The sequence below is a fragment of the Pteronotus mesoamericanus genome, unplaced genomic scaffold, assembly GCF_021234165.1.
Source record: "Pteronotus mesoamericanus isolate MK-2021 breed Mesoamerican mustached bat unplaced genomic scaffold, CSHL_Meso_final scaffold_174, whole genome shotgun sequence".
Lineage (NCBI taxonomy): Eukaryota > Metazoa > Chordata > Mammalia > Chiroptera > Mormoopidae > Pteronotus > Pteronotus mesoamericanus.
Genome location: NW_026555309.1, coordinates 8,142,862 through 8,168,371, shown reverse-complemented (window position 1 = coordinate 8,168,371; position 25,510 = coordinate 8,142,862). Strand labels below are relative to the sequence as shown.

Below are 25,510 nucleotides of genomic sequence, written 5' to 3'. Positions count from 1 at the left end.
TCTCCGCGGACGCTGAACCGCCTGGCCTCACGGGACTTGTAGTTCTTATAGGACCTAAAATCCTAGCACTCGATGGCCAAGAAAGAGGATCGAAGACTCTAATTCCCAGAGGGTACAGCGAAAGCTGCGCCTGCGCACTCTCAGTGAGGGCGTGTATGTCTGTGTGTCTGAGCGAGAGAGCGAGAGTGAGTGAGTGTGAGTGCGGGTTAGGGTGGTGGCCGTTACGTTCGGGGCAACGGCTACGGCAGTGGAGGAGTAAGAAGAGAACCAAGTCTGGTGCTTCCGCCTTCGCTTAAGAGGAGGAGGAGCTGGTAGGGAAAAGGAAAGTGATTCGCCCTGGGCCTGGACTACACGGAGTTGGGCCGGTGGAGGTCTGGGCTATGAGCCATTGAGGGTCGCTTGGGACGCGGAGCGAGACACAAGAGCCGAGAGCTATGTCTCAGCCGCCGCCGCCGCCTCCGCTGCCGCCGCCGCCTCCTCCCCCTGAGGCTCCGCAGACTCCATCGTCCCTGACGGCGGCAGCGGCGGCTGCTGCTCCAGGGGTGCTCTCGAAGCGGAGAGACCGGAGAATCCTTTCCGGGAGCTGCCCAGATCCGAAGTGCCAGGCGCGTCTGTTCTTCCCGGCCTCCGGTTCCGTCAGCATCGAGTGTACCGAGTGCGGACAGCGGCACGAGCAACAACAGCTGCTGGGAGTGGAGGAGGTGACCGACCCGGACGTAGTGCTACACAACCTGCTGCGGAACGCGCTGCTAGGGGTTACGGGAGCACCCAAGAAGACCACGGAACTGGTAAAGGTGATGGGCCTTTCCAACTACCACTGCAAATTGTTGTCGCCCATATTAGCTCGCTATGGAATGGACAAACAGACGGGCCGGGCTAAGCTTCTCCGGGACATGAACCAGGGTGAAGTGTTCGATTGCGCTTTACTGGGTGACCGCGCCTTCCTCATCGAACCAGAGCATGTTAACACTGTGGGCTATGGCAAGGACCGCTCCGGAAGCCTCCTATATTTGCACGACACTCTTGAGGATATCAAGCGGGCCAATAAAAGTCAGGAATGCCTCATTCCAGTGCATGTGGACGGGGATGGACATTGCCTGGTGCATGCTGTCTCCCGGGCTCTAGTAGGCCGGGAGCTCTTCTGGCATGCCTTGAGAGAGAATCTGAAACAGCACTTTCAGCAGCACCTGGCCAGATACCAAGCCCTGTTCCATGACTTCATTGATGCCGCTGAGTGGGAGGACATTATCAATGAGTGTGACCCTATGTTTGTACCGCCTGAGGGTGTTCCCTTGGGTCTGAGGAATATCCACATATTTGGCCTTGCCAATGTGTTGCATCGCCCCATTATTCTGTTAGATTCTCTCAGTGGCATGAGAAGCTCTGGTGATTATTCAGCTACCTTTCTGCCTGGGCTCATCCCTGCAGAGAAGTGCACTGGGAAAGATGGTCATTTGAACAAACCAATCTGTATTGCATGGAGTAGCTCTGGTAGAAACCATTATATCCCCTTGGTAGGCATAAAGGGGGCAGCTTTGCCCAAACTGCCTATGAATTTACTTCCTAAAGCATGGGGTGTGCCTCAGGACCTTATTAAAAAGTACATCAAACTTGAGGAGGATGGTGGTTGTGTTATTGGAGGAGACAGAAGTCTGCAGGATAAATACTTACTTAGGCTTGTTGCTGCTATGGAAGAAGTCTTTATGGACAAACACGGTATCCACCCTAGTTTGGTTGCTGATGTCCATCAGTATTTCTACAGAAGGACTGGGGTGATAGGAGTTCAGCCTGAAGAAGTCACAGCAGCTGCTAAAAAAGCAGTAATGGATAATCGTCTTCACAAATGTTTGCTCTGTGGTGCCCTTTCTGAACTTCACGTTCCTCCAGAGTGGTTGGCTCCAGGAGGGAAACTGTATAACCTGGCAAAAAGTACTCATGGACAGCTGAGGCCTGACAAAAATTATAGCTTTCCCTTGAACAATTTGGTTTGCTCATATGATTCAGTGAAAGATGTTCTGGTACCGGACTACGGATTGAGTAACCTCACAGCTTGTAATTGGTGCCATGGCACATCTGTGCGAAGGGTCAGAGGAGATGGATCTATTGTGTATTTGGATGGGGACAGAACTAATTCTAGGTCCACTGGTGGCAAATGTGGTTGTGGATTCAAACATTTTTGGGATGGTAAAGAGTATGACAATCTACCAGAAGCTTTTCCTATCACTTTGGAATGGGGTGGCAGAGTGGTCAGAGAAACAGTTTATTGGTTCCAGTATGAAAGTGATTCATCTTTGAATAGTAATGTTTATGATGTTGCAATGAAACTTGTTACCAAGCACTTTCCTGGTGAATTTGGGAGTGAAATCCTAGTTCAGAAAGTTGTCCATACTATATTGCATCAGACTGCCAAAAAGAATCCTGATGATTATACTCCTGTAAACATAGATGGTGCTCATGCCCAAAGAGTTGGAGATGTACAAGGACAAGACTTGGAGTCTCAGCTCCCAACTAAAATTATTCTTACTGGACAGAAAACAAAAACTTTGCACAAGGAGGAGTTAAACATGAGTAAAACTGAAAGAATTATTCAACAGAATATTACAGAACAAGCTTCTGTAATGCAGAAACGGAAAACAGAGAAGTTAAAACAAGAACAGAAAGGCCAGCCCAGGACTGTTTCTCCCAGTGCCATTCGTGATGGTCCATCCTCTGCACCTGCTACCCCGACTAAGTCTCTCTATTCACCAACAGCTTCTAAAGAGAAGAAGATCCGAATAACAACTAATGATGGACGACAGTCCATGGTTACACTTAAGTCTTCAACAACCTTTTTTGAACTTCAGGAAAGCATAGCTAGAGAATTCAACATTCCTCCATATTTACAGTGTATTCGATATGGCTTTCCTCCTAAAGAGTTAATGCCACCCCAGGCAGGAATGGAAAAGGAGCCAGTGCCTTTACAGCATGGTGACAGAATTACAATAGAGATTCTAAAAAACAAAGCAGAAGGTGGTCAGTCTCCTGCAGCACACTCAGCCCATGCTGTGAAACAAGAAGAGATTGCTGCTGCTGGTAAACTGTCATCTAAGGAACTTCAGGAACAAGCTGACAAAGAAATGTACTCCTTGTGTCTTTTAGCAACATTAATGGGTAAGATCAATTTAATTCAGATATTTCTTAAGCTAGTTGTGAATATAATATACTTTTCTGTTTTTTTGTGAAAAAATGACATCATAAAAACTATTCTAGGAGAAAATTATTTTCTTTAGCTTTTGACAGTTAGTGGCTGGATATTAGTGTTATTCTCTATTGACTAAATAGTTAGGAAAACATAACTGAGAAAGTGAAAGTAGTCCCTTAACTATCACCAGATTATATATAACTTACTCTTTTAAAAAGATTTTTTATTGAATTTATTGGGGTGACATTGGTTAATGAAATTATATAGATGTAAGGTATACAATTCTATAATACATCATCACTTATGTGGTGTTGTGTGTTCACGCTGCAATAACTTATTCTTTGAAATAGGCTTGTAATGTTTCCATTTAAAGCCTTTTTCATTTCCCCCTCTTTGGGCTCTATTGAGCCCGCCCACCTTTCTTTCCCTTTTTCCTTTATTTTTAAATTTTATTTTCCTGCATGTCATGTGATTTCAGGACTTCCTGTTTGATGAATTGCAGTTCCTGGTGGTTTTACTCCCACAACCTTACCATCTAATAGTCTCTCTCCTCCTATTTCCTGTTCTCCCTTTCCTAGTTCATCATATTTTTCTTATTTGTATGTTCAGATTTGTGTTCAAGTAATTTCCTTACCCAGTGACTCTTTGCCATCAATTGTAATCAACTGTTGTAACTCAGGAGAAACATAAAAAACAGGTAGATGTTAATGGGGTTGGTTAAGAATCATTTCTTTTTAGTAATTCAGCTTATATTAAAGGAAAATGCATTATCAACAGAATGTAATTTAACGCTTTAGCTGATTTGAGATATACATTTTTGTGCACTTTTTACTTATTTACTTAATCTATGTTTTTAAATTACTGTTAATATATTTTACATAATAAGTCTAAAAACAAAAGTGAAAGATATATTACATATTAGAAGGGCCTTATTTTTGCTGAAGTAGAGCTTCAACTAGAAAAGTGATCTGGGTTTTGATTCAGTTTTCCAAGAGTACTAAATATCAGTGAATTGGGCCTTCTCCTTCCAAAATGAAGATTATTTATTGTTGGCATGTTAAATTAGGGGGCCTAGTAGCTAATAAGAGTTCTGAAAGCCCTGTACAAATTTATAACTTGGTATTGCTGATTTTATTTTGGCAGACATAGTCATTGAATGGGGGAATATGTGAAGAAATGTAGTAGGCACTTTACATATTTCTATCTCAGAGTTTCTAGTTTCTTAGAGACTGCATGGAATAGAGGAAACATTGTGTGATCTTTGGAGTCAGAAATAGCTAGAGTTTGAATCTCAACTCCACTACTTATTAACTTAGTGATTTCAAGTACACTGCTTAACTCCCCAGTGCTTAAATTGCCTCCTCTGTACAAAATACCCCTTGTGGTAGTTTAGCAGTATATTCCTTCTAGAACTCTGAAAATTAAGTGACATTAGAATGAATGGATGTCACTTAAATAAAATTAGATATGTGCAGAAGCCACTTAAAAAGTCATGCAACTTCCCAGGTCAAAAACAGAAAAGAGAAGGTCTTGCTAAATAAATAGGAGATGAACTCTTGAGGATGTGGCTCAGATGAGAACTAACCTTGGATGCTCAGCACCTAGTATATTGCAGCCCTTAACAGTCACTTTGAAATGTTTTTGATTGAATTAGATGACATTAACATACCAAAACAAAGGCTGTGTGAGCAGAGATGGAATGGATGGTCAACACTGAACACTGAAAAAGTTGAAAAGCAGAATTTGGCAATGTTTATATAGTGCTGTACAAAGGCAAAAGATACATCATCTGTGGTTCCTGAAAATTTTGCTAACTAGGAGGATAATCTCTTGAGAGGCAGGAATATGTGATCAATCTTTACCATAGCCTGGCTGAACGATCTGTACCCTTTTACTGATTCCATATTCATCAACTATCAATTCCGATCACTCATTTAGGTTCCTGATAAAAATGTAGATGTATAGTTGAGAGTGCAAGTGAGGATTATAGGGCATGGGTGAGATTATGATCAGTAGTCCAAAAGTCTGATCAGCATGATAATATATTTCATAACAAAAATTAGTACAATATAACTTATAATTAGTCACTATTTGATGTTGATTCAAGATTTCTGAACCTGAATATCTGAGTAATAAGACTGTGGACTGCAGTGAATTCACCAAGATAATGTCTTTCTGTTATGATCCCTTTCCTCTTCGCTTCCGACATTTACGTTGCTGCCCTTACAAACCATGATTTCTTTAAGTCTTCTCCTTGCACTCCAGACACAAAATTTGAGCATAAAAAAATTGGCAAAATTGTTTTGCCAATTTTATAGTGGTAGCACTTGAGAGACTTTCTGCTTTAAAGTACTAAGACAATGCCTGGCCTGTATTAATCCCTCCATAAATATTAGTTTTCTACCTCTAATTCTCTTATAGCTGTATTTAAAGACACTTTAATAAAAAGTGGTGTATTTCTAAGAATATAAATTTGGGGATAGTTATATACATACCTTATGTAAACAGTGTTGGGAAACTATTAATGTTTAGATTGGAGTGAGCAGGGCAAATGGAAAATGACAGGGCTTATTTAGAAATTTAAAGTTTCAAAGTGCAGAAATTATTTTGTGAATTACCAAATATGAACTAAGCTACTGATGTTACTTCAAAAAAGTAGCTCATTAAGCTTTATGCTGTTCAAATAGCTGATTCCTTCTTGTTTAGGTTTAGGCTTAAATACTAGCTTCTTAAAAGAGGCTTTCTTCTTCTGATCATCTTATCTAGTAAGAGTGAGAGAATTTAGCTAACCGCTCTAAGTAAGTACCCTCTATCATTGTATACTCTTCATTCCTCTCATAGAACCTATTACAGTCTTTCATTATCTTATTTGTTGGTTTACTTACTCATTTGTCTCACCCACTGTATTATAAACTCCACAAAAGCAATGATAGTAGCCTGTTTTATTCATCTGTGAAACCCCATCATCTAGTACAGGGCTTGACACTTAATTAGGTGCAAAGAAAATGCTTGCTGAATGAATTAATGCAGATTATTTCAGCAAAATGAAATATCTGCTGTGAGTTAGAGACTACAAGAGGTACAAAGATGAAGGGAGACATAGTCGTTGCCTTCCATAAACTTACCTGCTGGATTACAACTGAGGGCATCCTATACTTTTATAGCTTTCATCTACATTATATAGCTTTTATATCTTCATTAAATAGGCTGAATGCTTGATAGGGATATGTGCTTTTCCTTTCATTATTTTTAAGTAGAATAATCATTAAATAGAATATATTATTTATTTAGATCAACAAAACATTAAGTAAGTACATTAGTCTTTGCTCAGTATAAACAATTCATGCAACTAGTCATTTTGAATCTTATGATGCTAGTTTTAAAATGAAATAATGTTTTCCCTGTAAATACTTCACATTTTAATCTGGCTTATCTAGTCCACTTGGAGGTTATTGAGCAATTTTTGCAGACTATAATATCTGTTATTTATATAGTATTGGAGTGACTCTAACTCTGGTACTACAAAATGTTACTAAGTTTTCTTGTAGACCAGTTTTTTGTGCATTTTCTTTTGTGGTGGATATGATAGACGGTACATTATCCACCACAAATACTAGGCTAATTTGTTTTTTTTCTTAGTACTGTATTCTACTAAGTTTCTAGTTAATTTTCTTCTTCAAGGGATGAGGACAGGTTTGTGAAAAACAGAATTTGTCATTTGAAATTGCTTCAGTGGAATTAGGCTACTTGTGAGATCTCTCCCATTCACTACAAAGTTTAGTGACCTTTCAGGAGTTGAGAAACTTGTTTGATTTTTGTGTACTTGCTATCTTCCTGGAAAAAAAACAAACAACCTATGAATTTTTAAAATACGTTTTTAGATCCTCACCTGAGATATGTTTTATAGATTTTAGAGAGATAAGAAAGGCGTGGGGGTGGGGAGAGAAAGAAACATTGATGTGAGAGAGAAACATCTATTGGTTGTCTCCCATATGTGCACCATTTCAGGGATTGAATCACACCCTTTTTGGTGCATTGGATGACACTCCAACCACCTGGGCTACCTGGCCAGGGCTAATATAAATTTTTGAAGTGCACAATATTTTCTAATTTTATAGTGCCTCTTGATGTTATAACTGCCTTAAGATTTTCCAGAATTACAGTTGGGGTTCAAACACTTAATGTTTTAAATGACACTGGGTCTGAATATCATTATTGCATCTTGACTTTTTTTCTTCACATGTTGGATGAAGGACAGTTTCAGATCCAGGTAATAGTTAATGCATATTATTATTCTTTATATGCCATCTGATCACCCTTTTACATGATTTATATACAGCATATTTCTAATGGAGCAGTCATAAAGTTGATTTAAAAATAATGCATATAGATTCATCTTAAGATTAAATGTGTATGTTATAAATGGTGATTTTATATTATCATACTTTGAAGATTAAGTTAAACATTGATTCTGTTCCTTTCTGTACACAGCTACTTTGATAACTTATATTCTTTCGTATTGTTTCAATTACAAGATTTTTTTCTTTATTCTTGAGGTTTTTTTCCAAAGATTTTATTTATTTATTTTTAGAGAGAGGAGAAGGGCAGGAGAAAGAGACGGAGAGAAACATCAATGTGTGATTGCCTCTCGCATGCCTCTTACAGGGGATCTGGCTTGCAGACCAACCCAAGCATGTGCCCTGCCTGGGAATTGAACCAGTGACCCTTTGGTTCACAGGCCGGCACTCAATCCACTGAGCCACAGCAGCCAGGGCTTGAGTTCCCCCCGCCCCCCATTTCCATTTATCCCCTTATACCTTGCCCCCTCCTCCCCACAATCACAACACTGCTGTCCATGAAGGTACTATTTTTTAAAATTTAAAGAATTCACCCTGGCCGGGTTGCTCAATTGGTTGGACTGTCATCCCATACATCAAAGGATTGCAGGTTCTATTCCCCATCAGGGCACATGCCTAGGTTGTGGGTTCAATTTTTGGTTGGTGACCATGGGAGGGAAACAATTGATATGTATGTGTGTCTCTCTCCCCCTGCTCCTCTGCTTATCCCTCGTCCTCTCCCTCTCTTTCTGAAATCAATAAGAAAATCCTCAGGTGAGCATTAAAAAAATTCAAACAGTTCAAGTATTTATAAAGTAAAATATGATAGTTTTCTTTAACATTTGCACTCCCCAGAGATTCAGATTCTGTGTGTGTGTGCGTGCGCATGTGCGTGCACATTTACACACAGGTTTGTGTATATGTATATTTATGATAAATACATCTTTTAATGCTGATAATGATGCTAAGCGTTGTATGGGCTGTATACACTTAAAGGACTGAGTAAAAGGAAACTGGCATATCTTTCTTAGAAATGGTTTTGACTATTGATAAGGTAGATAACGTTTTTAGATGAAGGGATCTGTAGGAAGTATGGAGAGATGGCAATTCTTTAGGTATGAATACCTTTAGGATTCTTTCTTTCAGAAATAGTACCATGTTCCTGGTTTAAACTTACATTTTGGTCAGTTTATTTTATGGTCATAGATACTTCAGAATTTTAGGCATTTTGGGGTGGGCTTTAAAAATATATTTCATATAGATACTGTATTTTTAAATTTACTTGTTTCATAAAGTGCAAAGTAGAAAATTCAGATTACCTTTTTAAATATCTAAAGTTAGAAAATAGGAATGACGACCTTTTAAACTCACTTTTAACCCCATGATTGTAGTATTAGTAAAAGTTAGAAAAAAATAATATTTTTAAAAATGTTTTTATTTTAAATATACTTTTTAAAATTAACAAATTATGTTGGTGGTATAGAATTTTCTACATTTATATGCACACAATTTATTGAATGTAAATATTTACTGTAGTACTATGAAGAAACAGTTGAATTATAAAGTAACATTAATTGGAGACTAAAAGTATATGAATTAATATAATATTTGCTGGATGCTTTACTAACTATTCTATTCTTTAAGAGTTTGCTTTCTGATGAAATTTAGCAAAATAATTCTGCCTTTTAAAATCTGTTTTAGCAGCTTTCAAATATGCAATATTATTAACTATAGTCACCATGCTGTACATTATATTCCATGACTTATTTACTTTATAACTGGAAGATTGTACCTAAAAGTCTTTACCTTTGTTTTTGCTATGATTTTGTTTTACTAGATTCATGAAGAGGACCAATGGTACCATTAGCTATATTTTATCCGTAACATTGAAGAACAGTTATCATTGTACTTCTTCAATTAAGGTTTTTCAGGACTTCTTTCAGACCTTGTTAAAAGGAAAAACCTCATTTATACAATTCATTCATACTCATTAATTCAACAAATGCTAAGAGTGCTACTGTCCAGCACTGTGCCAGGCCCCTGACCTTTTCCTGACTCTGCAAAGCTTCTAGTCTAAAAGAATGGAGAAGTAAACTAAATTAACCTGCAGTGTGGTAATCATATGCATTGGGGCAACAAGGAAGGTTCCTACCTAACCACCACTGAAAAATCCTAGAGGAGCTGACACAAAAAGCCAGCTCCCCCTGCCCCTCCCTTCCTTCCTGCCTTCCTTCTTTCTTTAAAATTTATTAGGGTAACATTGGTTAATAATATATAATTTTCAGGTATACATTATAATTTGATATTCATAGACTGTATTGTGTGTTCACCACTAAAAGTCTAGTTTCCTTTTGTTACCATATATTTGACCCCCTTTACCTAATTTTCCAGGTCCTTACCCCTATTTCATTCTGGTAACCACCATTCTGTTGTATGTGTTTATGAGTTTTGTTTTGTTTGTTTGTTTTATATTCCCCATATGAGTGAAGTCATATGGTTTTAGTCCTTTTCCATCTGACCTATTTTAACTAGCTATAATACCTGCAAGATCCATCCATGTTGTCACAAATGGTGATAATTCCATTGTGTATGTGTATTTATACATATATTTACATATCTAACAACATAAGAAATGTCATTTTTCTTACCAGTGTTTTAGGTAGCCAGTTCTGAGGAATTCACTAATTTGGTAACTGTTCATATTTTTACCAGAAAAAATTAAGTGCACCCTGGCCAGTGTAGCTCAGTTGGTTGGCGCATTGACCCGTAACTGAAAGGTTGTAGGTTCATTTCCCAGTCAGGGCACATGTCTAGGTTATAGGTTTGTTCCCTGATTGCTGGTCCAGGGGTCCAGGCTCATACAGGAGGCAACTGGTTGATGTTTCCCTCTTGCATTGATGTTTCTCTCTTCTCGCTTTCTCTCTCTAAAAACAAAGTGCTTTCTGACAGCAATGAAAAAATGTCCTTGGGTTAAAAAAAAAAAATTAAGTACTACCATATAATTTTTGATATATTTTCTAAGTAGATGATATCCTAGAGCATTTTATAAAATACTAAGTACATTTAAGGTAACATTGATAATAACTAACTGAAAGGTTATCACCATAGAAATAATTTATCCAAATGAAGTTTAATAAGTTCATTAAACTTAAATATAGCCAAATTCTAGTAGTACTGTATCATTAGTAAATTAAATGTTTATGTGCAAATAAATGTTCTAGTTAACTGAAACTTTAAGCGCTAGGGATTTTAAAATTTATATACTTTAAACTGATATACTAAGTAACTTTAGCTAACTGCCATGCAAATTCATATTCCTGTTTATGGATATGGGAAAGACTGGAGCTCAGAGATTATAGGTACATAGTGATTATTTCATCAATAATCTCTTTTCAAAACTCAGTTCTGTTAGAATAATCTCCTAGTAGGAAAGGTAAAAGTTAACCTTTTTTAAAAAAATTTATTTATTTTTAGAGAGAGGGAAAGGGAGGGAGAAAGAGTGGGAGAGAAACATCAACGTGTAGTTGCCTCTTGCATGTCCCCAACTGGAGACCTGGCCTGCAACCCAGGCATGTGCCCTGACTTGGAATCAAACGATTGATCCTTTGGTTTGCAGGCCCACACTCAGTCCACTGAGCCACACCAGCCAGGGCCGTTCTTTAAAAATTAACTAAAAAAGTCCTGGTTATGAAAGAAGTACTGTATAATATCAGATTAGAAAATAATGAATTATAAAGAAACAAAACAACCACATTCCACAAACCAAAGGTAACTTTTATGTTCCTTCCATTCTTTATTAACTTCTTGAACAGTTATTATCATTCCTAACTTTTTATTTGAAAATTCTTACTGAAATATGCACTGTCAAAGAATGTTCTTGAAAAAATGTTTTTGTGAAATGGTAGTTTGCTTGTGGATGTTTTCTAACATCCACATAAAGGTAATTCTAAATCTGTTCAACAAGTTATTTTCTCCCTAAATTTCTATTTTAAAAAAACTACTTTAAAACAAAAAAATACTACAACATTAATTACTTATCTTCGGCCTGCCTATTTAGATTTCTCCCTAGCCCCTTCTATCTGTTTTTATTTGGTTTTAACATAAACATAGAAAATAAATCTCATTATTCTTTTATGAATTATCTTTATATAATCTTTTCTGTTCTAGTCCAAGGTTGCAAACTAGTATCCTTTGAGCTGTACTGAGTTTTCAGATCCATTTTGTTTAATATGCCCATTATTGACTCATGTAGTTTTAAAGACATTTCTGATTGAGTTCCTACATTTAAAGATTGAGAGAATTCACATTTAAAACCCAGATTTATGGCCTCTCTTGAAAGGCAATATGGTCTTGAATCATCGGGCCTACACTTTTTCATAACATCACTGGACAGTGGCTGCCACATTTAGATGGGCCATGCATTTCTAGTGTGCTATAGCCTTACCACTCCATATCACTTCCTTATATGTTGTACAAAGCTGCCTTGTGATCTCTGTTTGAGGCTAATTGTATTAAAACAACGCTGGGTTGGACATTTTTGTTTGTTGATAATACTGCATTTGTTTTTATCTTACAGGAGAAGATGTATGGTCTTACGCAAAGGGGCTTCCTCACATGTTCCAACAGGGTGGCGTATTCTACAATATTATGAAGAAAACCATGGGTATAGTCAATTTCTGATTTTATTTTTAGATAATATCTTCATTCAAGCTCTTAGAAGATTAAGGAAGTTCAGATAGTATTCTTCTAAAACTATTTCCAATGTTAATTTTAGGTATATATTCTTCTTCAGCAGTCTGCCTGATTAAAAGGGATTATTGTCCTGATATACTTGTTGTGTTTTCTGTTATATTACTGAAAATCTCCTATCACTTTCTTGCTCCTATTTTCTCATTTAAATTATGTATATGATTCTTAACAACTAAAGACAAATTAAGAGCAGATTTGGTTCTAATGCTAGTGACTATCCCAGAACCAGATAATACAGGCTTTTGTTACTGTGTTTTGGCTATAATTATTCTATATACCCCAGTGCTTTCTGGATTTTAGGAAACAGCTCATTTTATATTTAACTTCTTTTCACATCATGTGTGCATTGTTTGTAAAGGCATGTGTGAGTGTGTAACTGTATCTTTATCGTTTTAAGGTCTTAAGAGAGAGCATGCCAGTGTCTGTGTTTGGAAAGCACATGTTTTTCTAAAAATTTAATGTGAATGCTTTTGGCTTCAGACTTTATCACTCTGGCTTATCTCACTTCTTCACCTACCTAACCTCATTGGACATTAAATGCATAATCTCTATTTTATGGCTTTTGTCTCTTCCTGACTTTTTCTTTCATTCTTAACTGCCCCCTAATTTGACTGTTGTAAAAATGTTCAAACATGTGTAAAAGTAACGAGAATGAGAATCTGATGAGCCTCTATTTACCCACTGCCCAGCTTCACCAATTATTAGTACATTTCTACCCCCATATTAACTGGTCTATTATAAAATAAACCCCATGCATAATATAATATCATTTGTAAGAACTTTAATATGAATCTTGGTTTTTTTTTCTTTTTAAAAAGTAACCATAATACCATTATCACATTTAAAAAAAAATAACCAAACATCTAGTGTTTAAATTTCCTTGATACTTGATTATCTCAAAAAAATTTTTTTCTTTCGTTTTTTGAAAATTAGAAACGAATGAATGGCTTGCTTTCTCTCTCCCTTCCTCTAAGACAGGATTATTGAAACATAATTTGCATGTAGTAAAATTCACCCTTTTTAGGTATACAGCTACATAGATTTTGACAAATGTATACAGTCTTGTAACCACCACCACAATCAAAATAGATGATATTTTCATCATTCCAAAAAGTTGCCTTATGTCCCTTTTTAATTAATTCCTTACCATCACCTCCAGACCCTGGCAACTACTGGTCTGATTTTTGTCTCTATATGTTTGCCTTTTTCACATCAATTGCCAATTTCTTTTTTAGCCTAATGCTTTTGAAATTCATCTGTCTGGTTGCATGTATTAGTAGTTCATTCCTTTTTATTGCTGAGTAGTATTCCATTGTATGTATTTATCACATTTTTAAATATTCATAACCAATTGAAGGACAAAGTTTTTTCCTTTGTTTCAGTTTTCAACTAAACACAGCCACCAAAAACATTTATGTACAGGTCTTTTTGTGGGCATATGTTTTCACTTCTTTTTGGTAAATACCCAGGAGTGGGATTGCTGAATCATACGGTGAATATATGCATAACTTTATAAGAAATTTCCAAACCATTTTCAAAGTGGCTGGACCATTTTATATTCCTAGCACTATATTAGAGTTCTAGGTGCTCTGTATTCTTGTCAGTACATGGTAGTATCAGTTTTTGTTTTTAAAACCATTGTAAAAAGTTTATAGTACTATTTCATAGTGGGTTTTCCCTAAAATTTTTAGGGTAATTTGCATTTCCTTAAAAACTAACAATGTTGAGAATCTTTTCATTGCTTATTTGCTGTCTTTTCCCTCCTTCCCCCATTTTAAAGTTGGTCTGGATTTTTTAAATTGAGTTTTGAGAGTTCTTTATATATTCTGGGCAAACATCATTTATTAGATAAGTAATATTCTCTCCCAGTTTGTAACTTTTGTGTTCATTCTCTTAATAGTATCTTTTGAAGAGTAGAGCTTTCTCATTTTGATAACCAATTTAACATTTTTTTCTTTTATGATTTATACTTTTTGTGTCCTATCGAAGAAATCTTTGCCCAACCTAAGGTCACAAACATTTTCTTCTATGTTTTTTTCTAGGAGTTTTATAGTTTTAGGTAACTTAGGTTTATGATGCATTACAAGTTGATTTTTTATATGTTGCAAAGTATTAGTCCAAGTTCTTTTTTTATGTATGGGTGTCCAGTTGTTCCAACACCATTTGTTGAAAAAGATACACTTTATCCATTGAATTACTTTGATACCTTTATTAAAAATTGACCATGAGTTATACATTGAGGAGGGTGAGTTATATGCAAAATATATATCAGTAAAATTATCTGTTAAAAATCAATTGACCATATACATATGGGTCTATTTTTAGAATCTTCTTAGTTATTTCGGTTATTCTAGGTGCTTTGCTTATCCATATAAATTATGGAATCAATTGTTACTTTCTACGAAAAGCCTGCTGGGATTTTTATTGTGATTGTGCTGAATGTGAGATCAAATTGAGGACAATTGATACTTTGGCAACATCGAATCTTCTGATTCATGAAAATATTATAGTTCTACATTTATTTAGGTTTTCTTTGATTTCTCTTACCAAAATTTTATAATTTTGTGATATAATTATTACACATCTTTTGTTCATTTGTACCTAAATATTTCATGTTTTGGGATGCTGTTGTATAGCATGCTTTTTAAAAACTACAGTTGCCTATTGTTCATCACTAGTGCACAGAAATAAGATTGGTTTTTATGCATTATCCTGTGGCCATGCCAAACTCACATATTAGTTCTAGTAGCTTTTTATTAGATTCTTTGTGATTGTCCATGTAGGTCATATTGTTTGCAAATAGAAGACAGTTTTATGTTTTATTTCTTCCTTTTCAATCTGTATACCTTTTATTTTTGTCTCTTTTGAGTTCAGTGTTAAATAGGAGCGGTGAGAGTGGACATCTTTGACTTGTTGCTGACCTTAGGGGGAAAACATTCAGTCTGTAGGTTTTTCAGAAATGCCCTTTATCAGGTTGAGGGTACATTCCCTTCTATTACTTTTTTGTTGAAAGTTTATATTGTAAATGGATGTTGAATGTTAATTAGGTGCTCTTTTCCTGCATCAATTGATATGATCTTACGGTTTTTCTCTTTAGTTTGTTGATAGGGTTAAATTGCATTGATTGACTGTTTTTTTGGTTTACCTACTTTTAATTATTATTTTTTTATTTTTCAATTACAGTTGACATTCAATATTATATTAGTTTCAGATGTACAGCATAGTGGTTAGACATTTATATAACTTATGAAGTGATCTCCCTAATAAGTCTAGTACCCCCTTAACATCATACATAGTTATTGCATTATTACTGACTATATTTCCTATGCTGTACTTCACATCCCTGTGACTGTTCATTGATTGACTGTTTTAAAGTATGAACAGACTTTGCATCGTGTATTCAAATTCCTCATATTTTGTTAAGTGTCTTTGCATGTGTCTATGTTCATGAGGGGTAATAGTATCTTGTAATGACTGTATAGTCAGGATAGTGTTGGCTTCATAAAATAGAGTCAGGAAGTGTTCATTCGTCTTCTGTTTTCTGTTAGATTTTGTAATAGTTTTTATATTATTTCTTCCTTAAATGTTTGGTAGAATTTACCAGTGAAACCGTTTGTTCTTGGAGTTTTCTTTGTTGGACAATTTTTAACTACGAATTTAATTTTTTTTTAAAGATTTTATTTATTTAGTTATTTATTTTTAGAGAGAGGAGGAAGGAGAGAGAAAGAGAGGGAGATAAACATCAATGTATGGTTATCCCTTATGTGCCCCCCACTGGAGGCCTGGCCCACAACCGAGGGATGTGCCCTGACTGGGAATTGAACCTGCGACCCTTTGGTTCACAGGCTGATACTCAATCCACAGAGCCACGCCAGCCAGGCCAAATTTAATTTCTTAATAGAGTTATCCCTAAAAAGATTATTCCTTTCTTCTTGAGCAAGTTTTGTTAGTTTTGTCTTTGAAGAAACCTATCCATTTTGTCCAAGTTAACCAATTTTATTGGCATAATATCGTTTATAATATTCCCTTACTGTCCTTTTAATGTCTGTTAGGACTGTAGCTCTTTCATTTCTAATATTGTACTTTTCTTGTTTTGTGCTGCTCATGTTTTGCTGACGAGTTTAGTTAATGGTTTATCAGTTTTATTGATGTTTTCAAAGAAACAGCTTTTGGTTTTATAGGTTTTCTCTTTTTCTGATTTGTTTCATTAATTTCTCCTCTTTATTTTTTTCCTTCTTTATTCTTGCATTGTGTTTAATTTGCACTCTTTCTGGTTTCTTTGAGCTGAAACTTAGATTATTCACTATAAAGTTTTTTAATGTATTTCAAGCTATAAATATCTCGCCCGCTTTTTTGCATCCCTTTTATTTTAACTTTCCATCTTTCGCTTCATTCTACCTTCTAAAATATGTTAATACCATTTAATGATTTTTTTAAAAAGTTAATATTTAATTAGAATTGATTTTAACAAATGGTACTGGGACAAGTGTGTGTCCACATGCAAAAGAATGAAGTTTCACCTCTACCTCACACAATTCAAAAGTAAACCAAACTGTATAAAAAACCTGAGAATAAGAACTAAAACTAGAAAAATCTTAGAAGACACAGACATAAAACTTTTTGACTTTGGATTAGGCAAAATCTTAGATATGACACCATTAAGTACAAGCATCAAAAGAAAAAAGTAGATAAATTAAAAGCATACTTTTATGTGGCAAAGGACACCATCAAGAAAATGAAAAGACAACCCACAGAATGGGAGAACATTTTTGCAAATAGTGTATATGATAGATTTGTATCTAAAACATAGAAAATTCAAAAAACCGCAGTTAAAAACTGACAGAAGATCTGAATAGACATTTCTCCAGAGAAAATATATAAACTGCTGATAAGCACATGAACTGATGCTTAAAATCATTAACCATCAGGGAAATGGAAATCAAAACCACAATAAGATAGTACTTCACACTCACTAGGGTGACTATAATGAAAAAGATAATAATTGTGAGAGGTTGGTGAAAATGGTGTAGCTGCTTGGGAGAACAGTCAGGAGGTTCCTCAAAAGATTTTTTTTATTGTTATGCTATTACAGCTGTCTCAATTTTTCCTCCTCTGCTCTTTTCCACTCAGCCTACCCACTGCGCCCACAGTCAATCCCCAACCATTGTCCATGTCCATGGGTCATTCATATCTTTGGCTAGTCCATTCCCCTTCTTTCCACCATTATCCCTCTCTCCCCTCCTCTCTGGCCACTGTCAGTCTATTCCTTGTATCCATACTTCTGGTTCTACATTACTCCTTAGTTTATTTTGTTTATTAGATTCCTCTTATGAGTGAGATCATATGGTACTTGTCTTTCCCCAAGTGGACTATTTCACTTAGCATAAATAATATTCTTCAGTTCCACCCATGCTGTTGCAAAAGGTAGGGGCTCCTTCTTTCTCTCTGCTGTCTAGTATTCTGTTGTGTAAATGTACCACAGTTTTTTGATCCACTCATTTACGGGTGGGCACTTAGGCTGTTTCCCACACTTGGCTATTGTAAATAGCGCTACTATGAACATGGGGAGGTGCGTAAGTTTTTTTGAATTGATATTTTGGGATTCTTAGAGTATATTCCCAGCAGTGGTTTTGCTGGGTCAAAAGACAGTTTCATTTTTAGTTTTTTGAGGAAACTCCATACTGTTTCTCCATAGTGGCTGCCTCAGTCTGCATTCCCACCAACAGTGCCCTAGGGTTCCCTTTTCTCCACATCCTTGCCAGCACTTTTTGTTTGTTGATTTATTAATGGTAGACATTCTGACAGGTGTGATGTGATATCTCATTGTGGTTTTAATTTGCATCTCTCTGATGGCTAGTGATGTTGAGCATTTTTTCATATGTCTCTGGGCCCTGTGTATGTCCTACTTGGAGAAGTGTCTATTCAGGTCCGTGGCCCATTTTTTAATTGGGTTGTTGTCTCCTGGTATTGAGTTGTATGAGTTCTTTATATATTTTGGAGATTAAACCCTTGTCTGATGTATCATTGGCAAATATGTTTTCCCAGTCAGTCAGTCCCCTTTTCATTTTGCTGATTTTTTTTTTAGCCACGCAGAAGCTTTTTAATTTGATGTAGTCTCACTTCTTTATTTTTTCCTTTATTTCCCTTGCCCTAGTAAATGTATCAGTGAAGATATTGCTGTGGGATATTTGAAATTTTCCTGCCTATGTTTTTCATGTTTCACTGCTTAGGACTTTTTGGTTTCACGACTTATATTTAAGTCTTTTATCCATTTTGAGTTTATTCTGGTGTATGGTGCAAGTTGGTGGTCTAGTTTCGTTTTTTTGCATTACCAGTCCAGTTCTCCCAACACCATTTATTGAAGAGACTATTTTTACCCCTTTGTATGCTCATGTCCCCTTTGTCGAATATTAATTAACCATAGAGACATGAGTTTTTTCCTGGGCTCACTCTTCTGTTCTATTGATCTATGTGTCTGTTCTTATGCCAATATCAGACTGTCTTGATTACAGTGGCCTTGTAGTATAGTTTTATATCATGTATTGTTATCCCTCCAACTTTGTTGTTCTTTCTCAGGATCGCTGAGACGACTTGGGGTCTTTTTTTGATTCCATATAAATTTTTGGCATTTTGTTCTAGATCTGTGAAGTATGCCATTGGTATTTTAATAGGAATTATGTTGAATCTATAGATTGCTTTGGGTAGAATGCACATTTTAATGATATTAATTCTTCCAATCCATCAACACAGTATATGCTTCCATTTATTTGTATTTTCCTCAATTTCTTTCTTCAGTGTTCTATAGTTTTCCAAGTATAGGTCTTTTGCATCCTTGGTTAAATTTATTCCTAGGTACTTAATTTTTCTCGTTGGTATAATAAATGAGATTCTTTTTTCCCTTCTCTTTTTGATAGTTCACAGTTGTACAAAAATGGCTTCGATTCCTGAATATTGACTTTGTATCCTGCTACTTTGCCAAATTCATTTATTAGGTCAAATAGTGTTTTGGTGGAGATTATAAGGGTTTTCTGTGTATAGTATTATGTCTGCGAATACTGACAGTTTTACTTCCTCCTTTCCAATTTGGATGCCTTTTTTTTAAAATTTATTTTTATTCTTTTTGTCTTATCACCATAGCTAGAACTTCCAGTACTGTGTTGAATAAAAGTGGTGAAAGCAGACACCCTTGTCTCGTTCCTTTTAGTTTTGCCCATTGATGTTGGCAGTAGGTTTCTCACATATGGCCTTTATTATATTGAGGTTATTTTCCCTCTATTTCTTCTTTGCTGAGTGTTTGTATCATGAATGGGTGATGGATTTTATCAAATGATTTTTCTGCATCTGTTGATACGATTGTGTGGTTTTTGCCCTTCGTTTTGTTAATGTGGAATAGTATGTTTATTGATGTGTCAATATTGTATTATCGTTGCATCCCTGGGATAAATCCCACTTGATCATGGTATATGATCTGGATCCTCAAAAGACTTAATATAGACTAACAATACAACCCAGCAGCTCCTCTCTTGGATATACACCCAGGAGAAATGTACACACAAGAGAAATGTACACAAAAAACTTGTACACAAATGTTCATAATAGCATTATTTGTAATAGTCAAAAGTGAAAACAACTCAAATGACTATATCCTGGTGATTGGATAAATAAGGTGCTATATATCCGAACAGTGGAAAATTATTTGGCAATAAAAAGGAATGAAGTATTGGTACAGGCTACATCATATATAAACCTTGAAAGTATTATGCTACATAAAACAAGCCAGTCACAAAAGACCACATATGTTCCATTTATATGAAATGCCACAGAATAGGCACACCTACAGAGACAGTAAATCAGTGGTTGCCTACAGCTGGAATGGGTTGTGGGGTGGAAATGGGAGTGACTGCTAATGGGTTCAGGATTGCTTTTCGGATAATGAAAATGTTCTGGAAGTGATTGTGGTGATGAGTGCACAATTCTGTGGCTATACTAAAAACCACTCAATGGTACATTTAACAGTGAGTGAATTATATGTGAATTATGTCTCATTAGCGCCAGTACATATTTTTAAAATGTTATCTGTGGTATCTATCCTTATTAGAAGGTAGTTTAGAGCTCTGGAGTAAGACCATCTGAGATCAAATTTGGTTTATCACTTACTCCAAGCATGACCTCTAAGTTGTAGTTTCTGTATTTGTAAAGTGGTTACGGTAATCTCAGGGTCATGGTTAGGATAAAATGAGATTGTGCACATGTAGCAATTAGCAAAGGGCCTGGTACTGAAAAAACAGCTAATTTTTGTTATTAGTATTTAAATTCTAGGTGTTATTTGTGACATCATTAAATATTCTGTTGACTATGATACATCCATTTGAAATGGGTCATCACAAAATGATTTTATCTTTCAAAATACAATTTCTTGTAATATTTGTGGTAAAATACTCTGTCTTTTTAGGACAGATTCATGTGGCAAGTCATTAGTGTTATCTTGTGGTCAAAGGATCAAGCCCTCCTCACTTGTCAAACATAAACCCATTCCCTCCAGAAATTGGAAAAAAATGATTTCTCTTACTTTGTTAAAATCCACCCTAATAGATATATGGTATATCTACATTTGAACAGAAATACTGCCTAATATAACTAAAGGAGTTTAGTTGTATTTGGAAAGGTGTTCTAAAATTAATTTGCTTACAATGTAGTAAGTTTTCTTGCAGGTCTTTATACAGAGATAAATGCAGAAGACGAATGACAAATTTAGTTTTAACCCTTGCACAGATATCCTTTGATTTATAGTGTTTGGTTTTGCTTGTGTTTGAACTTTATAAAAGTGGAATTTTGCTATATACTTTCTGTGTGACTTCTTTTATGCAGTACTTTTTCAGATTCATTCTCGTTGATGGAATCAACCATAGTTCACTTTAACTGCTGCATAGTATTCTATCAGTTTAGTATAATTCATCCATTGTTCTGATGCACTTTGGGGTAGTTTAGAGTTATTTGGTGTGAGGAAGACTGTAGCTATAAATATTAATATATATGTCTTTTGGTGTATATGTGTAATAGAATTGTTGATATGCAATATAAAAATTTTAATACCCCTTGATTCTTAAAATTCAAAGGACTGTATATAAGTTACGACTATGCTTAAAGGGCCACCACATTCAAAGTATTTGCATTGATATTTTTAAATACATATTTTAGTTTTTAAATAATATAAAAAATCTAGAAACTATAGAAGTCGGAAACAGCACCTGTAATTTAAAAATATTTGTCTTACACATACATTTTTGGGCATGATTGCAATTATAGTACTTAGATTTGTTTCCTGCTATTTTACCATCATGCACATTTTACCATATATTATGAGGCATCAAAGTTTTCTTATTTATATCTATATTAATAGCTGCATATTATTTCCATCAGGAAGATAGACCGTAGTCATTCTCTTCTTGTTAAAAGCTTATATTGTTTCTAGTGATTTATTGTAAATAGTACTGTATTGAACATGTGTAGGACTATGATTCTTTCCAGGGATAGCCAAAGGGAAAGCATCACAATAACAGCCTAGAAAAATTACAAAAGCTTTTTGATCTAATAGAGGAGATAACTATTGACTGCCTGATTTATATTAGGCACTGTGGTATGTGCTTTGCATGTTTTTTCATTTAATCCTGAAAGAACAAACAAAATGAATAGTTTACCCATCACTGCACTTACCTGATTGAAATATGATTTCTTTGTATCAGTTTCCTAAGAATTCCATTTTATTTTTGAATTGTCAGGGTTTATTTTAGTTTCTGGAACATAGTCTAAATTGGTGTTATCTTTTAAAATGAATGTTTAAAAGTTTTGCCTAGGTAGGTCCCTGACCTTACTTCAAAATTCTCTTTGCTACCCATTTCTTCCGAGTCATGGTTTACAATCTCTGAGGTGTAGGGGATTAGTAGACAGTAAACTGATTCCAGCATTTTGCCCCAAAAGGTGCTATTTAAACCATATTTCTGATTTTGATTTTTGTATGTCTATTTTTGCCATTTATCTCTGCCAAAACTGTACCAAGAAGAAATTCTAGTTGGATTTTTATTAATTGATACTTCACTTACCATTGAAATGAATGTTTATTTGGAATTACTATATACTATTTACTCATTTGCATTTTAATTCTTTGGTTATTTGAAAAACAGTGAGATACATTAGAACCACTATGGCTTTGTTCAGTAGCATTTTAAAAAAGATATTCTTAATAACCTACAAAACTGAAGATGATGTAAATGCCCACAAAATATTCTAGTGTTCATTCATCCTCCTCTTCTGAATTTCTGTAACACTTAACAGTTTCTTTTTAACTAGCTTGCTTTTGCCTTTATATTTTGCTATAAACATACCCATTCACACCACATATTAAAGTTCTCTAGTTCATCTTTTAACATGGAAAAATCAGTGTTCTTATAAGATTTGAAAACCCTTATTTTTGAATACTTGGAGTATACTTAGGGTGACAGATTTAAAATGTAAGGATATTGGATAGTTTAAAACACGCACACACATAGTTTTTGTATTCTCATGCTGCAAAAAATGTAAAAAATTTTGAAATACCATGTAGTGAAACCAAACTGCTCAGCTAGAAAAACAAAGAGAAGACTGCTCTCAAGTTCTGTCCTCTACTGCTGCATTAGTTGACTATCAGAAATAAATTGCAGTGGGCCAGTTTGAGAAACATCAATAGCTCAGGCTCATTTTGGTGATTCTGACCTACCAGAAAGGAATAAGAGGAGTAACATGAAATTTAACTATTTTAAAGAAATTGAATTGAATAATTTTTTTTTATTTATTGTGACCAAGTGTCAGTTCTTACAATTACACTGAAGTCGCAGTGCGTTAATCTTAGCTTTCCTACAAGTGCTCCATAAATACTACTTCAACTATGGAATGTCTTATTTTGAAAGGTCATCTTACATATTTGTGAAAAATATATACTTATGTCATATTGAGAAAACAGCTTTCATTCTGGTGTTCTGTAATTCAGTAGAATTACTTATTCTTAATTTAACACACACTGTACAACCCTTTTTTTTTTTTTTTGTAACACTTTGCCCTAATAGGTATTTTTCCAAAGTTTATAATTTGAATTTTAGTAAATTAAAGTATATTTTCTTACTACTTTACTGTAAGCCATTGCTTTACTAATACTCTTGCTGGTATTTTCCTTCTAGCTCAGCTGTTTATTTCAAGCTCCTTTCCTAACTTTGTGTTAGGTTAATGATTGATATATATATTTGCTTTATGTCTCTCTATTCAGATACGTAGGTTATATGTGTATATATTTTTCTGAGCCATTTGAGGATTACAGGTATTGTGACATTTTGCTTTTAAACATTCAACAAGTATCTTTCAAAAACAAGGATATGTTCTTATATAAGCACAATGAAAAAATGATATATTTTCTTAACTAGCCCCTGGGGTACTACTTTAAGGTCTATGGTGATGTTTCTTTTTTGGTAATAGTATTAAATTCTATTAATAAGTAATTATTTTCTAACTAATTTTGTTTCAAAAACTGTTATCTGTAAATTATTGAAAATTTACTATTGTGCCTAAAATTGTCCTTACTGTACTTTTAAAGTAACATTTTAATATGTTAAATATCTTTTCCCCTTCTTTAGGTATGGCTGACGGCAAGCATTGTACTTTTCCACATCTGCCTGGCAAAACCTTTGTCTATAATGCTTCTGAAGATAGACTGGAGTTGTGTGTGGATGCAGCAGGACATTTTCCCATCGGTCCTGATGTTGAAGACTTAGTTAAAGAGGCTGTAAGTCAGGTTCGAGCAGAGGCTACTACGAGAAGTAGGGAATCAAGTCCCTCACATGGGCTATTAAAACTAGGCAGTGGTGGAGTAGTGAAAAAGAAATCTGAGCAATTTCATAATGTAACTGCCTTTCAGGGAAAAGGGCATTCTCTGGGAACTGCATCCAGTAACCCACAGCTTGATCCAAGAGCTAGGGAAACTCCAGTTGTAAGGAAGCATAACACAGGGACAGACTTTAGTAATAGTTCCATTAAAACAGAGCCTTCTGTATTCACAGCTGCTCCTAGTAACAATGAGCTTATTCGAATAGCTCCTGGAGTAGTAACAATGAGAGACAGCAGGCAGCTTGATCCTGATTTGGTTGAGGCTCAGCGAAAAAAATTGCAGGAAATGGTTTCTTCTATTCAGGCTTCAATGGACAAGCACTTGAGGGATCAAAGTACAGAGCAGTCACCATCTGATCTTCCTCAAAGGAAAGGAGAAGTTATGAGTTCTTCTGTGAAATCTGGGGGTCTTCAGACTGGCTTACCCGAATCTTTTTCTTTAACTGGTGGCACTGAAAATTTGAATACAGAAACAACTGATAGCTGTGTGGCAGAGGCACTGGGAGCAGCATTTGCCACAAGGTCAAAAGCACAAAAAGGAAGTTCCGTGGAGGAACCTGAAGACATGGATAGTCAAGATGCTGAGATGACAAACACAACTGAGCCAATGGATCACTCTTGATTTTATTAGAGGCTAATAAAGGCAGAATGTTTATTGTGAATATGTAATATTTGTTGGCTGGGCCACATAATTTGATTAGTCATTAAATATCTTGTACGTATATAACACAAAGATTATATCTTGTTATTCAGTGCATGATAGCAAGTGTGTGATTGGCAATAGCTTTTAATATACTGCTGCCCAGGCTGGCTCTGAATTCCTATAAATTAGATCTGCTGAGATGTTTCTTCCATATATGTGGTTCATTGGAAGTTTTTTGTAATTTTAATTCCATAAAAGTCTTAATGTTTCAAACATAAAAGTTCTCTTGCAAAATATGTTTGATTTCTGAAAAGGTCAGGACTAGGAGGGAATGAGATTTTGCTTCTGTTGATGTCATCAAGATAACCATACCACATATTTACTAGAGTGTCAAAGATTTATGTAAATTTGAAGGTTATCTGAACTAAATTGTATCTTAAAATTCATAAAAGGATTATTAGACACTGGTATCCTGACATTTCTGTGAATGTAAACATTCATAGATTCTGCATTCTTTGTGAAAGTATCTTGAGAATAGAGTGTAATGATAAAATTTTTTGCTGCTTTGAGCAAAGGATGGGGAAAATATCTGTTCTAGAATGATAAAGTCAGTGTGATTCAGTTATGTTGCTGTCTGAGCCAACACAGCCAGTTAGTTGTGTGCTCTGTTGATAATATGTTACCATTATT

At 35.3% G+C, this 25,510-nt stretch overlaps 1 protein-coding gene across 1 annotated transcript; it reads left to right on the top strand.

Annotated features, from left to right (window-relative positions):
• The first annotated feature begins 151 nt into the window (after nucleotides 1–151).
• Nucleotides 152–25,510, top strand: VCPIP1 (valosin containing protein interacting protein 1). The gene is made up of 3 exons (XM_054590219.1): nucleotides 152–3,150; nucleotides 12,095–12,181; nucleotides 23,928–25,510. Exons 1-3 carry the CDS (start codon nucleotides 435–437, stop codon nucleotides 24,797–24,799), a joined length of 3,675 nt encoding a protein of 1,224 aa, XP_054446194.1. The 5' UTR covers nucleotides 152–434; the 3' UTR covers nucleotides 24,800–25,510.